The sequence below is a fragment of the Megascapheus bottae genome, chromosome 36 (genome assembly GCF_031878675.1).
Source record: "Megascapheus bottae isolate mThoBot1 chromosome 36, mThoBot2.hap1, whole genome shotgun sequence".
Taxonomy (NCBI): domain Eukaryota; kingdom Metazoa; phylum Chordata; class Mammalia; order Rodentia; family Geomyidae; genus Megascapheus; species Megascapheus bottae.
Genome location: NC_143544.1, coordinates 6522398 through 6538826, shown reverse-complemented (window position 1 = coordinate 6538826; position 16429 = coordinate 6522398). Strand labels below are relative to the sequence as shown.

At 53.8% G+C, this 16429-nt stretch overlaps 1 protein-coding gene across 2 annotated transcripts in view; it reads left to right on the top strand.

The window, feature by feature from the left end:
* Window positions 1-13915, top strand: part of Cramp1 (cramped chromatin regulator 1) — a 36921-nt gene extending 23006 nt beyond the window's left edge. For both annotated transcript variants that reach the window (XM_090325023.1, XM_090325022.1), the window contains 13 exons: window positions 368-449; window positions 858-2015; window positions 2980-3157; window positions 4288-4469; window positions 4561-4635; window positions 5275-5356; window positions 5847-5951; window positions 6849-7027; window positions 7890-7958; window positions 8370-8601; window positions 9649-9795; window positions 10884-11029; window positions 12784-13915. In XM_090325023.1, the coding sequence (XP_090181149.1) occupies window positions 368-449; window positions 858-2015; window positions 2980-3157; window positions 4288-4469; window positions 4561-4635; window positions 5275-5356; window positions 5847-5951; window positions 6849-7027; window positions 7890-7958; window positions 8370-8601; window positions 9649-9795; window positions 10884-11029; window positions 12784-12948 (2800 nt within the window). In that variant the 3' untranslated portion in view covers window positions 12949-13915. The remainder of the gene's footprint in view (window positions 1-367; window positions 450-857; window positions 2016-2979; window positions 3158-4287; window positions 4470-4560; window positions 4636-5274; window positions 5357-5846; window positions 5952-6848; window positions 7028-7889; window positions 7959-8369; window positions 8602-9648; window positions 9796-10883; window positions 11030-12783) is intronic.
* The last annotated feature ends 2514 nt before the right edge of the window (window positions 13916-16429 follow it).

Below are 16429 nucleotides of genomic sequence, written 5' to 3'. Positions count from 1 at the left end.
CTGTCTCCTAGAAAATTTATATCCCCCACAACCCTGTGCGCATTCACAGTCATTCTCGGGTGCTCGCCTCTCCCTTGCTCCTGGTACCTGTCTGTTTACTTTCTCAGTGTTGAGGTTTTTCTACATGGAAGCACACGCCAGTGGTACGTCTTGTCCATGTGTGCATTTTATTGGGGTTTATTAGGACTGGCCCCTTGAGAGGTGTTCAAGGAACGTGGCTGAGTGAAGGGGACCTGTGATCTTAATGGATAAAGCTGACTTTTAGTATAGGAGCCTTGGGTCTTCTATGTGCTGTGGGTTTAGGCAGCCTCCGGTGTCCTTCCATAGGTTTCCTGCCCGTGTAACGCCTGCTCTGTCCTGTTCGTAGGATGATCGTGGAGCTCCATCGGAAAGTCTCCAGCCTCATTGAGTTCCTGAAGCAGAAGTGGGCACTCCACGAAGTGCGAATTGTATCTTTTCCAACTTATACAAACTTCCCAAATGTGGTAGCTTCTTCTGTTGAGAGAGGAGATCTTACTTCCTCACCCATGCTGTGGCGGCTGGCCGTGCAGGAGCCCGGGCCCCTGCGTTTTATCTGTAGACCCCCGCCTCTGGGCACCAAGCAATGCAGGGTTTGGTCACAGCAAGCTCTCTGTGTTGTGAGTGGCCATCCGTCTGGCCTAGATGGCCTACCGGCCCTCCCTGGGCTCCAGATCCAGATTAACAGCTGTAAATCTCCTAAGGACATTGAATGCTCTGGCCGTCGTTGTCTGATAATGACTTGAGGGAAATCCCTGGGGTCGGGGGCAGATCTGAGCCGCACTGCAGCCTCGACCCTGTCACTTGGCATGACCATTGCTCCTTGACAGTGAACCCAGCGGAAGACACTTGAAGAGCGGCAGCTACAGGGCTCTAGCACAGCACAGATGCAGGAGAAGGTGGCACTGCACCTTTTCCCAGGCGAGAACTGCACATTGACGCCCCTGCCAGGCGTGGCCCGTGTGGTGCACTCCAAGGCCTTCTGCACAGTGCACTGGCAGGAGGGTGGTCGGTGCAAGCAGAGCACCAAGGATGCCCACTTGCTTCCCCCAGCCCAGATCCTGGGCATCCAGAGTGGGCAGGGCACTGCACGGGGCCAGGTGAAGTGCCCGAGGGGCGGTGCTGAGGGCAAGGGCGGGGGGCGGGCCCTTCCCACTGCCGATGTATCTTCGCAGAGCTCTGGAGAGAGCTCTCCTGAAAGCGCCCCTGGGGATGGTGCCGCCCCGAGTCTGAGCAGCCCGGACGCTCCCGACAGGGCTCCTCACGGGCTCCTGGACTGCGGGCCACATCTTGACAAGACCCCTGCAGCAGCCCCAGCCAAGGGCGGGGATGGCCCCGTCCAAGAGCCAGGGGTCCTTCCCTGTGCCTGCAGCCAGCTCCCAGACCTGGAGGACGAACTCTCACTCCTCGACCCTTTCCCCCGCTATCTGAAGTCCTGTCAGGACCTCATCATTCCTGAGCAGTGCCGCTGTGCAGACCTGCAGCCGGGGAGGGAGCGCGTTCCCAGCAGGGCCGCCTCCCCTGAGGCTCTGGCCCCCAGCAGTAGAGACACCGCTGATCTCGTCCCTCCCGGCAAAGACCCTCAGCCCGCCCCTGGGCTCCTGCCAGATGTGTGCACTAAAGACCTGATAGATGCACCTGCAGAGGATTCCCAGGAGAAGGGGAACCCCTCAGAACTTCTGCTGTCTCAAGGGCAGCCTGCCGCCAGGCCCCCAAAGGAGATCCCCGCTAGCCAGCTTGCCCAGCAATTGCGTGAAGAGGGCTGGAGCTTGCAGACCTCCGAGAGCCTCACGTTGGCTGAAGTCTACCTCATGATGGGCAAGCCGAGCAAGCTGCAGCTGGAGTATGACTGGCTGGCTGTGCTCGGTCCTGAGGGCCGGGTGCCCACAGGGCAGGACCAGGCCGCCCACCCTGGCTCCGGGCCACCCACCCTCCACCAGCAGCGCCTCCTGAACTGCCTCCTGAGGCTCATCTCCACTGAGGTCCACCCCAAGCTGGTGAGTGGGTCAGTGTAGAGGGTCAGCCCTACCTTGGTTGCCAGGTGAGCCTGGAGAAGGCTACCCCAGGCTGCTGAGAGGGCTGGGGCTGGGGCAAGGGAAGCATGGTGACTGGGTCCACTGCTGACCAGGTCTGACAGTGGAGGTCTCGGCACGGACAGCAGCGTAGTGCTGACCCCTGGATGTGCTGGGCAGTGGTAGGGAGTTTGGGGTGAGCAGGGGTTGAGTAGAAATGGTTTTGAGCCTTTGGAGGACAAATGTGATGTGGGAAGAAGAAGCCAGGCCTTTACGTAAGCATGGGAGGTCCTGGCTTTGGCTTTGACTGGAAAAGCAGTGTGTCAGCCTGGAATAGCTTGCACGTGAACGAATGGTGGGAGAAAGCTGGCTTATCACCAACAGCTATAACTCCTGGAATCGCAGTTAGGAACGCGGTGGGGCCAGGGAACCTTCGGGAGGCTGAGGCAGGAGCATCCCCACCAGTTTGGAGCCACCCTGGACTCAGAAAAAAAAAGAAGCAGCGTGAGGTTGTAGGAAAGACTGGCAGACTGCATGGGTAGTTCTCCAGGTCACTTGGTGCAATGGGCAGGGAGACGGGACCTCAGGTCGGAGGGCCCGCCGTCCGTTCTGTTCTCCCTGTTGCTTCTCCTTACCGGATGGGGGAGAGGGCTCCAGGTGGAGACTTGGGAGTGGCTACCGGGACACAAAGGTCAGGGGGCATGGTGAGAGCTAGGATACCGGTGGGGGAGTGAGAGTTGGGACAACAGCTTGTGATTTTAAAAACTGGCAGGTTGCTGCGTGACCTTGGGATATGGGAAGGTCAGGCCTTCTAGTCCTGTCCCTTACCACCGGGAGCTCTTTGCCATCTTCCATATCTTGGGGTTGTGTTCACAGCTCTTCCAGGCACTCATACCAAAGCCGTTTTCTCATGCTGAGCCTGGGTATATTCTGGCTTATGTCTGACCAGGCTCTGGAAACAAATACAGCATCTACTGCCTCAGTGAGGCCCACCCAAGAGGAGCAGTCTACAACCCCCCCGGGGAAGGTGGTTGCTCTCAGCTCCCGGAGCCCTCGCTGCCCTAGAAACCAGTCTGCCCTCCGCAGCAGTAAGACCCTCCCTCCTGGCTCTGCGCCCTGCTCTCCTGGTAAGGAATGGGCTATCTGTGTAGTCTTGGGCAGTATGCCAAAACTGGATGTGTGTCTCAGGCTAGCTCTGCCCTCTGTGGAAGCAGTTATGGTCTAGGGAATAGGGTAAAGGCTTAGAACTTCCTTCCCCGGGCGAGAATGAAGAAAGGGCCTGGGTGCCAGGCCCTGGGTGCAGGGGTTAGGGAAAAGTGAAGGGTAAATGAATAGCAGCTGCCAGTCTGGTCACTTCAGGGCTCTTGGGTCATGAAATCAGCAGAAGCCTCAACAGCATGCTGAGCTAGTGGCACCACTTCTGGCTTTTTTCCATGTTTGTGGTACTGAGGACTGGAACCCGGGTCTTTGTACATGCTAGGCGGGCACTCTACCACTAGGCCAAACTTCCACCCAGAATCTGAGACTCTTATCTCCAATTAATCTCCAGAAAACTGAAAGTGGTGCTGTGGCTCAAGGGGTAGGGTGGTAGCCTTGAGCTGAAGTGCTCAGGGACAGGGCCCAGTCCCAGAGTTCAAACCCTATGATCCGCAAATAAATAAATTACTTGGTGCCAGGAGCGTGACTAGTGGTAGAGTGCTTGCTTAGCATGCATGAAGCCCTGGGTTTGAGTCCTTGGTACCACATACACAGAAAAAGACGGAAGTGGTGCTGTGGCTCAAGTGGTAGAGCACTTGCCCTGAGAGGCTCACAGGTAGTGCCCAGGCCCTGAGTTCTAATCCCAAGACTGGCAAAAAAAATTAATTAAAAATAGCCTAGGTACTTGGGAACCTAATATCGGGGGATCCTGGGTAGAGGCGTTTGAGAGTCGTTGCTCCGTGCGAGGGAAGTGGTCTGAGATGGTGCACGCCAGTGCCAGCAGCAGCCGTGGACAGCGGGCCTGGAGTCCCAGTTCTGAAAGGAAGTGGTCGAGGCTCAGGAGATGTGAGACCTTGTCCTAAGGATAACCAGGGAAAATAGGGCTGGAGGCATTGGGGGGGTGTTGGGGCTAGGAGAGAGGCTGTGGGGGACACGTTGGGGTTGGGGTAAGTGTCGAGGCTGGGGATCAGAAGGTAACAAGGCAGCTGAATTCTTTCCTGTAACCCTCTGCCCCGTGGACAAGCTGGATGAGTGTCAGCGCGTGGCCCTTCTTTTCTAGGTTTGCGAAATCCCCCGAGGCCCCTTTTGGTGGCCGGCCTCTCCAGCACAGGGAGCAGTGACGCAGATGGTGGCCTCTTTGCTGTGCCCACAACTTTACCACCCAACAGCCGACACGGGAAGCTCTTCTCTCCCAGTAAAGAAGCAGAGCTGACTTTCCGACAGCACCTGGACTCCATCAGTGTGAGTGCCAGGGCCAGGGCTTCCCCTCATGCCAGGCGATGCCCCAGTGGAGGGCCCCCCTTTAGTGCTCATGTGCCTTCTTCCCTTACAGATGCAGTCTGATTTCTTCTCACCCAAACCCAAGAAGCTGAGGAAACGGCACCTTCGGAAGCCCTTGGTGGTTCAGGTGAGGCAGCATTGCTTGGACTCAGCCAGGTGTGCCTGTCTCTCCCACTAGCTGTACTGGCTGGGATACATGGGTAATCCTTCCCTTTCCTGTCAGAAAGAAGAAAATTGGAAGGTAAAAAGAGCGAACTTAATGTCTAAATAGCATTGAAAATAGCTTCCAGAATGTGACCGAGAGTTCGGGAAATTCAGGACCGAGAATATCCAGTCAGGGATCTCTGAAAACTATCACAACGTGTGCACATATGTATTGGGTGGTTGGAAGAGGCTGTCAAGGCTTAGGCTGAAGAGGCCAGGCCTCTGGAACTTGAAGCCCGTGGTCACACCTGTAAAGCTAGCTTCTCAGGAGACTGAGATCTAATGAGGATTGTGGTTCAAAGCCAGCTCAGGTAGGAACGTCCATGCCGTTGACTTCCGGTTACCCACCAAAGCATCGGAGTGGAGTTGTGGCCTACGTGCTAGCACATTAGCCTTGAGAGAAAACCTCAGGGACAGTCACCAAGCACCAGGACTGGGATTTAAAAAAGAAGAGTCTGGATTCTCACACCTGCTTGAATACTCCTGTATAACACGGTCCCTCACTGTTTCGGTACTGGTATCTTCTCGTCACCTTGAGTGTTGTTTTTTTTTCTCTTCACAGAGAACACTGCTTCCTAGGCCATCTGAAAACCAGTCCCACAACGTGTGTTCCTTCTCCATCCTGTCTAACTCTCCCATAGCCGGTAAGGCCCTCGAGGGTGGCCTCACCTCAGGAATGCAGATGCTGGGTTCCATGGCTGTTTGTATGCCAATGTGCCCCCTGCGGTGGACACAGTCGTTAGTGGCTTTGCCTTAGAGGTCAGCCAGTCCAGCTCCATTTTGTGAAGCCTTTGCTTCCACTTTCTGCCTATGTTTGAAGATCGTGGAATAAATGTGTCCTTGGGTCCTGTGTGTAGTGTGTAGTGGGTGTGCATAGGATGTATGTGTAGTGGGCGGGTGTCGTATAGTGTGTGTGTGGTGTGTGTGGTGATGGCGATGAGGAAGGGATGGAAAAGAAGGCTTCAAACACCACTGCGTGGAATGTACTAGGGCGCCCTGTGTTGGTAGTCTGAAGCAAGTGTTTGTGGGTGGCTTAGTGGGATCCCCGGTGGGCCTGGTGAAGGAGCCCTCTTTTGGTCTGAGTCTTCACAGTTCAGCCACACGGACACGCCTGCTTTTGTCTTTCCCCCGCAGGCAGAGGCTGGTTCCGGCCCATACAGTCTTCTCTGGCCAAAGCAGCTCTGTCCCGGCCGATTGTACCCAAAGTTCTTCCTTCCCAGGGCACTAATCCCCTGGCCAGTAAGTCTCTAACCTGCAACAGCAGCACTGTGCGGTCTTCCTGAGTTGACATTTGTCAGTCGTGGGGGTTGAACTTCACTGAGCGCTTGTTCAAAGCTAGCACTCTGTCCCATTGAGCTCCAGCCCCGTTTCTGGGTTTGTGGTGGTGAGTTGGAGATGAGAATGTCATGAACTTCCCGGTCCAGGCTGACTTTAACCGCCATCCGCAGACCCCAGTTTCCTAAGAAGCTAGGTTATAGGTGTGAGCCACTAGTGCCCAATGACTTTTTACTAAAATCACAAGCCCGGCCGGGTGTGTAGCCTAGTGGTAGAGGGCTCGCCTAGCAGGCACGAAGCCCTGGGTTTGATTCCTCGGTACCACATACTCAGAAAAAGCCGGAAGTGGTGCTGTGGCTCAAGTGGTAGAGCACTAGCTGTGAGCTAAAAGTGTCCAAGGACAGTGCCTAGGCCCTGAGTTCAAGCAACAGGACTGGAAAAAATAATAATAAAAATCACAAGCCTTTTAAAATACTTTTGTCTTCTCCAACTCATAATCTCTTGTTACCTTTCAAAAGAACATTAAAACCGAGTGTTGGTAACTCATACCTGCGATCTTAGCTACGCAGAGGGCTGAGATCTGAGGTTCATGCTTTGAAGCCAGTCTATAGACTCTTCTTAACTACCAAAAAGCCAGATGGGGATCGTGGCTCAAGTTTTGAGTAGAAAGCTCATAGATAGTACCCTGGCTGTCTCAAGCCCAAGGACTGGCACAGAATGAAAGAAAACAGCAAATAAACCCCGGAAAGGCTTTGAGCTCTCCATTGAAGTGAGGCTGGAGGGAGAAGCTGCGTCAGGGCCTCTGAATACACACCTGGAGTAGGAAGGAATGAGGGTTGGAAACTTTGTTCCTGTCACCAGGCGCAGTTGACCTAGCAGCTCACAGTGCTGGAATCATCCCGAGGAGCCAGTTGCCAGTCCTGGGTGCCAAGGGCTCACCCGGTATCCCTCCGCTGACCTCAGAGGAGGTGACCACCACTGCCTCTGCCCAGGACCCGGTCCCACCGCACCAGAGTGGCGGGCCCATCCCTGCTGTGGGAGTGAGTATCTCTGGAAGAACTTAGAAAGCCAGGCCAGGGGCCTCGCTAGGTGCAGCTCTGACTCTCGGTGGCTTGGGCCTGATGTCGCGACAAGCCATTGAGTGGGGAAGGCAGGTAATGAACACTGGCCCCTGGGGCACAGGGAAGAGGGAGGAGGAGGAGGAACGTATTTGCTATGGGACACTGAGGAATTCAAACCTAAGACATGCCTGGCATGCAGTGGTTGGCCTCCACCACAGCTCCTTCTTGGGCAAGCATTTAGCACTTTGTGACCGTGCTTCAGAACATCTCACATGACCTGCCTTGCACGTTCCTCCTGATTCCTCGCTCTCTAGTTTCTTGATCAAGAAACTGTGTAGGGGGGCCAGGAGTTTGGCCTAGTGGTTAAAGTGCTTGCCTAGCATGCATGAAGACCCGGGTTCAATTCCTCGGTACCACATACATAGAAAAAAGCCGGAAGTGGTGCTGAGGCTCAAGTGGTAGAGCTCTAGCCTTGAGAAAGTCCAAGGACAGTGCTCAGGCCCTGAGCTCAAGCCCAGGACTGGCAAAAAAAAAAAAAAAAAAAAGAAAGTGTGTAGGTTGATTCCATGAGACTCCAGGAAGCTCAGCCATCCTGATGTTCGGAAGCCGGATTCTTTTCTGGCCTTGAATTCACGACGAAACCACCAGAAAATGTAGGGGCAGGTCCCCAGATGCCATCTAGCATTTCTAGCCCACCGTGTGGCCTGTTGTCTGCATCCCTGGCTGTTGAGAAGCCAAAGCAACTTTACACAGCTTTCTCTGGAGCTCGTCCAGGCCAGCACCTGATCATTTCTGCAGCATCAGTGCGGTCCACTCACCAGTCTTCCTGGTGTTGTTGCAGGGCACGAATGAACCATTTATCAACGTTCCCCTGAGGCCAGAGCAGGAACCAGTGACAGACGGTTTCCAGGTAGTGTGCTTTGGGGCTACAGAGCAAAGTGGCTGGCCCAGGACCTTCTCCATACCAAGTCCCCACCCCCCTGGTCACAGACAGACCACAGCACTCACTGGTTTTGTTGTCCTATCCACCTCACCTGCTGCCTGGTGAGTGAGTAGACCTAGCTGTCTTCTTGTTTCAGTGTCCTCCCTTCAGGTCCAGTGACACTCCCTCTCCTGGGCATCCCCAGTTGAACCCCTAGAAGCTCTGCAGCAGTCCCACCCCCCCTCACGGTTTCGGGAGAGGTCAAAGTGTATCCTCCCTTGGGAGGGAACCACTGCGCTTAACTGCTGCTACCAAGCTGTGAGGCTGAGGCCACGGTCTTTGTTTTACTTGGGGTTCTGGTCTTCTACTCAAACCATAACGGCACCTGTTTCCTGGCAGGGTTCTTCTGTCCTCTCCTTACCTGAGCTACCCAAGACTTCTCTCCCGAACGGTCTCTCCACACCGCTGCCTTCTTCAGAAGGTTCCAGCACCCGGCTCTCGCCACCTAATGTCTCTGCACTGCTGGATCTCTCCCTTCCCGGACCACCTGAGGATGTGCTCTCTCAAGGGGAGCCGGCCACGCAGATCAGTGACTCGATCATCGAAATCGCCATTAGCTCGGGCCAGTACGGTAAGACCAGTGGCCTCACGTTTCTCCTTCTGCAGCATTTTGGCCTGCTTGAGTATTTACTAAACCTCCTGGAGGTCTCTAGTTCAGTTGTCATTTCTGAGCATCACGTAATCTTCCACTGCAAGGCGCTCCCATAGGGAGTGGTGATAGACAGGTGGTCCTGGGACCTCCAGCTCACGGTCTGGTGGCAAGATTGCTTCTGACCTTGAAAATGAAGCAGGCCAGCCCTCGAGGCCCTTTGCAGCCTAGGGTTCACTTTGCTGATTGAAGGACGTGGCAGAGCAGTGAGGAAGTGGCTGGGCGGGCAGCCAGCCTCGGCGAGGCCCCATCTTCTCTGTTGGATGGTCTCCTGTGGTGAGTGCTGCCACGCCCCGCTCGTCGTGCGATGTCCTGCCTGCCACGGGAGCCCCCATGAGGGCTCTGCGGTCCTTGGTCTGCAGACTGCTGCTGTCTCTCTGGTATGGGCCCAAGAGTCCTGAGTTTTCTCTTCTGTTTTGTTTTATTTTTAATGCCATTCCTGGGGCTTGAACTCAGGACCTGAGCACTGTCCTTGGGCTTCCTCAAGGCTAGAACTCTACCACTTGAGCCACAGCACCACTTCTGGCTTTTTTTTTTTCTATGTATGTGGTACTGAGGAATTAAACCTGGATCTTCCTGCATGCTAGGCAAGCATTCTTACCAGTAGGCCAAACTCCCGGCCCCTTCTTTTCTTCATTTCTTTCCATTTCTTTCCTTTTTTTTTTTTTTTTGAGTCGGGGGTTGTGGGTCTTAAACTCTGGGCCTGGGCACTGTCCTTGCACTTTCTCAAGGCTAAAGCTCTACACCTTGAGCCACAGCACTTCTGGTTTTCTAGTGATTGGAGCCTCATGGACTTTAGTGCCCAGGCTGGCTTTGAACTGCTCCTGGGTAGCTAGGATTGCAGACGTGAGCCACCACACCCAGCTTCCTTCCTGAGTTTTCTTGAGTGAGCAGTGCACAGCCTGCACCTCCCTCTGTCTTCTCGCTGGTGGGTGGGGAAGTAGCTCTCATCCGAGGTATTGTTGGCAGGTGAAGGAGTCCCGAATGGCAGCGACAGCTCCAAGAGTCTTCCCTCCCCATCTAGCAGTCCCCAGCCCAACTGGATTGCCTCTCCCACCCACGACCCCCAGTGGTACCCCAGCGACTCCACAGACTCCTCGCTCAGCAATTTGTTTGGTGAGTATCTTGCGGTGTGGGGGGGGGGCGGGGGATCCCCTTTGCCAGGAGGCAGGGACTAGAGTCAGAAGACGCTGTCTTCTCAGCATTACCAGCCACTCTTCTGCTGGGAACTGTGGCTGGTTTCTCAAACGTTTTTCCTTTGTTACCTTCTCTAGGCCTGACTTTTATATAGAAAACCAGGTTTTCAGTAGGTAGTTCAATGAACGTTGAGGAATGTATAAACCCTGGTCACCCACCACACGATAAAGACTGAGCGTCCACCACCTTCCCGTCACCTCTCCAGTCGGTCCCGGTAGCCTGGTCCCACCCAGCTAGGCTCCTTCAGGCTTTAGCTGAGCCACAAAAGATGTAGCAGAGGAGCTTTGAGCACCTCCCTCCCCCTTTCCATAAGATACTCTGCAGCGGGTGTTGTAGTGAGCTTGTACCTTATTGTTGACCGTGAGCAGCGGAGTCCCTGAGTGTCCTTCCATGCATTTCCCTGATAGCGGCTGTTGGTGTGCAGGAGGAAGCCTGCTTGGAAAGGCACCGCCTCCACTGGGTGTCCTGGGACCAGCCCGGGAAGCTCGCGCCTGCATGTCTGGATTTGGCCCCTTGAGGTGTTAGAGTGTGACCTGCGTATAGGGCGGCTTATGCAGGCAGTCCTGATGAGAAGGCATCTGGAACACGTGATAAACTTGGTTTCTCCGACCGTGGGTACCATGCCTGGTGGCGCAGAAGTACTAGGGGCCTAGATATATGGGAGGTGGAAGAAGCTAGCAGCCCTTCCGTCACGTGCTTCCTTTTGTTACCAGTAACAGTGCAGACTTGTGCAAGGTAATAGGCAAATGATGAATTTAAAGTAACGTTGGTGCCTGTTCATAGGGCCTAGTTGCAGGGAGTACTGTTGGGGCTGGGGGAAGTGGCAACAGTGTGACCTCCCAACCCAATAGGACATGCTGTGACCCCGGGTCAGTTGATGAGTAAAGCCAGGCACAGATTGGTGGTGCCATCCTAAGCCCTTGGCATGTGTGTGAGGTGGTGGCCTGGCTACCTTGCCAGTCCCCTGTGCCAGACTCAGATTGTTGCCCTCGGCCTTCTTTCTCCAGCCAGCTTTATCTCCCCGGAGAAGAGCCGGAAGACGCTGCCGACCCCCGTGGGCGCCAGCAGTGGCACTTCTCTGCTTGGCCCCAGCTTGTTGGATGGAAACTCGAGGGACTCTTTCGTGTCCAGGTCCCTGGCTGATGTTGCAGAGGTAAGTGTCCTGTGCACCTGAACCCCTGCAGCCTGTGGGGTACCCCAGGAGTCTGCAGACACAGATCTGGGTCTCTCACTCTGAGATCTGCCAGTTCAGCACGCTCTTCTTGAAGACTTCAGCACTGGAAAACGCTGGAGTCGGCAAGCCGACTTGGCTCTCACTTGTTCTCCTCCATGTGTGACCTCATCTGAGGGATGTGTGGTGCCGTTGTGAGGTTGTAAGTGGTTGTGTGATCACCAGTCCTGTCCTGGAAGCAGGGATCTCCAGCCCGTTTCCCTGTGCTGTGCTGTCCAGGGCCTTGGCCTTCAGATGGACACCGTCCTTTCCCACTCTTCACTCATGCTGTTGAGAGGTCTCTGTGTAGTTGACCTGGAAACTGCTGTGCGTCCCAGGCTGGACTTACCATTCCCAATCTTCTTGCCTGTCTCCCTAGTACTGGGATTGCCAATTTGCGCCACAACATCTGACTTTGCTCTTTTAATTAATTAATATTATTTATTTTTTTGTTGGTCATGGGGCTTGAACTCAGGGCCTGGGCGCTGTCCCTGAGCTCCTTTTGCTCAAAGCTAGCGTTCTACCACTTTGAGCCACAGCATCACCTGCGTTTTTCTAGTGGTTAATTGGAGATAAGAGTATCACAGATTTACCTGACCAGGTTAGCCTTGGTTCTCAGATCTCGTCCTCCCGAGTAGGCATGAGCCACCAGTGCACAGCTTGCTTTGCTCAGTTTGAAAACAAATTTCAATATGCTTTATTCACCATTCCTCAAAATAAAAAGGCTAAAATTTAATTCATACTGTAGCTATACTAAAATTTTTCAAAGGAGCCAGGCACCTGTGTCTCATGCGTGTAATCCTAGCCACTCAGGAGACTGAGAAGATCTGAGGATCATGGTTCAAAGCCAGCCAGGATAGGAAAGTCCATGAGACTCTTATCTCTAGTACTATAAGCTAGTCAGAAAAAGCCTGAATTAGTGCTCTGGCTCAAGCAGCAGAGGACTAGCCTTGAGGAAGAGAAGTTCAGAGCTACACATGAGTACAGATTTCAAGCCCCAGGGCAGGCAAAAAAGAAATTTTCCAAAGTTTTCTTATTCAGTATGCTATGTAGCTGAGAAGTAAGCCGACTTTGTACCAGGTATTGCTACAGTCAGGGCCGGCAAGCCAAAGCCCCTGTCCTCCTGCAGCTTCCCCCCGGCGGAGCTCACTGTGAAAGGTGAAGGCACCAAATTTGTATTTTGCCTTCAGGATCAAGTCCTAGTAACCCGACATCCTTCAGAGCCTTACGTCACTCTTGATCCTCCCTTCTGCCTGGGCCCTGGACCAGGTGTAGGGCTGTAGGGCTGTGGTCACGATGTTCTTCCCTCTTCACTGGAGACCCTTGCCTGACTCCAACCCTGTTGCAAACTGCCACAGGTTCCCATATACCTCTGTGGCCAACTGCTCTGCTTTCATTTCCTTCAAGCTTCTCCCTGGCCTCTGCCTTGTGTTGTTTCCTCTGATTGTGTCTCTCTCCCCCATGCCCTGGAGCTCCCCCATAAATCTCAGAAGGGAAGGAGAGTAGCTCTGATCCCAGCAGCCAACCATGCTGGGTTCCCATTGTGCTCCCTACAAATGATACCAAATGAATGCAAGCATGGCCAGCCTGCCTGCTGAAAGGGTTCACTCACTGGACTCACTGGATGCCACCAGTGGCATCCCATGCAAATGGCGGCACATGTGACCCGGTTTCCCCTCACCCTTCTGTCTTGGCAGGTGGTGGATTCCCAGCTGGTGTGCATGATGAACGAGAACAGCATCGATTACATCTCTAGGTTCAATGACCTGGCCCAAGAGCTGTCCATCGCTGAGCCAGGCCGTCGAGAGGTTCTCTTTGACGGTGGTGGAGGTGGACCTCCGGTGGGCGACTTTCCCCAGTGACTGTGCCTCCTGGAAGCTGCAGGGAAGGGCTGGCGGGCTGACGTTATCCTCACTCTTGACAGATGAAACCTTCCAACTAGAGAAAGCAAGTCAAGCCCAGAATCTCTCCAGATTGTCGGCACAGGGCACCTGTGCAGCACAGTGTGTGCAGGTCAAGGCTCCATTCTGAATGCAGGGGCTGTGATGTCTCAGGGCGAGCTCTGAGAAGAGCTGACCTCAGAAACTGCCATGGTGTGGGAGCCTTGCTTTGCTGCGCTGGGTCCCTGGCTGTGTGGGCTGGGCCTTCCTCAGGGAGTGTCCTCTCCCTGAGAAGGCATATCTGGCCCACCTGCTTCCTTGAGCTGTGATCTGGGCAGAACGTCATAACCCCTGCTGTCTCCTCTCTGAAACCCTTGTCCCTACTTGGTTGTTCTTTGGCGATGACACTGAGGGTAGCCGTGGGCACAGCACAGACTCTGGCCACACATACTTTATGGCTGCTCTGATCATGTGGCAGAGAATGGTTCCAAGCCCGTAGAACCAATGTCGTCTCCCAGAATACTGGTCCTTGCCTGAGTGTCCCCTTCCACTGGCTCCAATTGGCCTAACCGGAAAGGGGAAAGAATCATGTCTCGTGCAGGTCGTGGGCATGAGCCCGCTGAGCTGGTAGAGAGCATTAGGAGGCAGGGACAGGAACAAGCAGAGTCCTCTCCAGCTGACTGCCTTCCAGTGTTCTCTGGAAAGTTCCTTTAAGTGACCTGAGATGTATTTCTCTGTACTGAGCTTTCCACCCCAAGCACATATCAATATGGCTACGGATAAGGCTTCTTTCGGCCACATTCTGCAATAGACCTGCCTTTGCAGCGTGATATTCTCATCTGGTGCTGGCCTTGGTTCAGTGTGCACGTAGTCCATGTGTTTTAATCTCTCGCCTGCCTCTGACCCAGGACTTGCTTCCTCCTCCTTAAGGACCCTGGCAGGTTTCAGAGATCACTCTTTCCGTATGGTGACTCTCCTGGAGCCCCACGGGGCCTCTCCTTACTACCGCGGGAGGTCCAGTGTCTAGGCTCTTCCAGAATGGCACTGTCTCCCCTTCTCAGTTTCAGGAGGTCAGTCCCAGCACACAAATCACCAGCTTACCACATCCGGCATGCCCAGGAGCCATGGCACTAGATGGGTGAGAGCACTATGGCCTGTCTCTCCACCCAGCAGCCAGCATGAACATGCCCTCTTACCTCCCTGAACCTTTCCTTTTCCCTGACTTGCTGCTGGCCCTCAGAGCAGCCTGTGCTGTACTCTCCACCAACTTTTCTTCCTATCTGCACTCCTAGAGGGGAGAAAAGCCCCCCTTTAGATCTTGCCTTTGCCAGTTGTGGAAGGAGGGAGAATCCCTAGATTTCATTTTGCCCCCCTCCCAATACACGCACGCGCTCACGCACGGGTAAAAGCCGCTCTGTCTTATCTCTACAACACTTTAGATCTCACCAGGCTGCCTGGCAGGAACAGAGGACGAAATGAGGGCAGTGGCTCTAGCATCAGCTTCTTTCCTTTGCCTCCCAGACTTGTCATGGCTTCTCGCCTCAACATCCCGACCCTGCCTATATTATACGCAGCTCCCTTCCCAGGACTCTGAGAAACAGCCCCTGGCTGTGCAGGGATGAGGTGGTACCCCACTGTGTTAGCAGGTGGGCCACAGTGTACAGGAGATATGCTGGCTCATGCTGTGTTTAGTACTGTGGCCTCCTGACGCTGGCACTTTACAGGACAGAAGAAACCCCTCCAGTCTCTAGTCTGCTGCAAGCTGGGACACCAGGCTGAGCAGAGGCAATGCCAGTACCCTCCTTCTCAAAGGGTCAGGGCCATTGACACCAGTACCAACAAGCATGGAAGCTAGCTATAGCCAGGGTATTTTGCCAGGGCAGTTGGCACCCTGAGCTGTGTGTGTCCTGTCCTCCACCAGGAGTATAAGGAGATTAGCTCCTGGGCTCTTGTGTAGCCTATCCTTTCCAACCCCCTATGGTCACTTAGTAGCAGACCCAGCCCAGTAGCTGATGGAGTGGACCGATTTATCTCCTTTCAGAAGCTAACAGGATTCCAGAGGATTCTGGGGGAATTCCTGCGTAGCCGCCAGGCAGGCATACGTTTGGTTGTCAATTGTGGCAACAAAATGGTGAATCTCTTTTCTCCTAGCCTAAATGAATGTTGTCTATAAAATCTGGCATGTGTTAAAAGCTGGAGTTTTCAAAAGACCCAGCAGAGGAACCCCTGGCCTCTGCCCTTTCAGTTTGGCTGAAATGAGACAGATTTTTTTTTCTTTAAGGAAAAAAAAATTACCTAATGTCTTTTGCTGATCCAGTCCTTTGGAGTTGTGGATATTAAGACCAGTTATATTGGTGTTGAGGAAGTTGCAGTCTTGGCCTCACTTTTTTGGAATGTGCAGTGAGCATCACGTCTCTACAGGTGAGGCCAGTAGAGTTCACGCATCAGGGCATGGGGCCGGAACCTGGTCAAGTACTGTTCCACACCTGCTTCTCTTCATTCCCTGTGTTGGCATCCTTGCTGGCAGGAGGGGGAGCCTCCTTCTGAAAACGTACTAGCATCTTTAGACCATAAGTCTTTTTGAGTCCAAATCTCTGCAAGACCAAACCAGAGAAGAGGGAAACAGGTACAACTGCTTTTTTAAAATCACCATTGTCAGATGCATTCATACCAGAATACCGCACTTTGTCTTAAAATATTTTTTAAACTTAAGAAACCCCACAAAGCATCTTTCCTAGGTGTGGCCCCAGTCTCCCAGTCAGTCCTCCGTGAGTCCAGTGTTAGAAGCACTACACCAGCCCAGCCCCTGCTTCCTTGATGGCTCCTCGGCCACTGAGCTCAGTGCTGTTTGCTTTAATAATCGTTAAGCCATATCATCTAAGGTTTCCGGCTTGTTTGAGATGTGAATTTGTCTTATAGCTATATACAGTGTATTATAAAGCAGAATGCCTGCCCTTCCTGATTATTTTTTGTACCATATTGTAAATTATATTATTTATTCTTTACCAATTTGGGGGAATAAGGTTTTGGTTATTTAATATAATAAAAGCTGTTAAACTTATGTTTAAACTTCCAGTTCAAAATGTAAATGTTTTTATTGTGCATAAATACATACTAATACTTGACCCGACGAGTGTCTTGTGCTAGTGTTTAGCGCCAGTGTGTCCCGGTGCGCCCGGTGGAAACCCGGGCCTGCCTCCTCGACCCGCCAGGCAGTTTAGACGGGCTCTCCCAGCCGCAGGGCCCCGCCCGCCGCGGACGGCCTAGGCCAATTCCCGCGGCCGACTCTCGAATGGCGTCTGTTCCAGCCAATCCACTGCCACCGCGACGCCGGCCTCTCCGCTTTGGGGGCGGGCTCTGAGGGGGTGGGGCTCTGCGCGACGATAGGCTGTGGGCGTGTGATTGACGCGTGGGGAGCCCAACGGGCGTGGGGAGGCCACGATACCTGCGCCGGTTCGGGCGG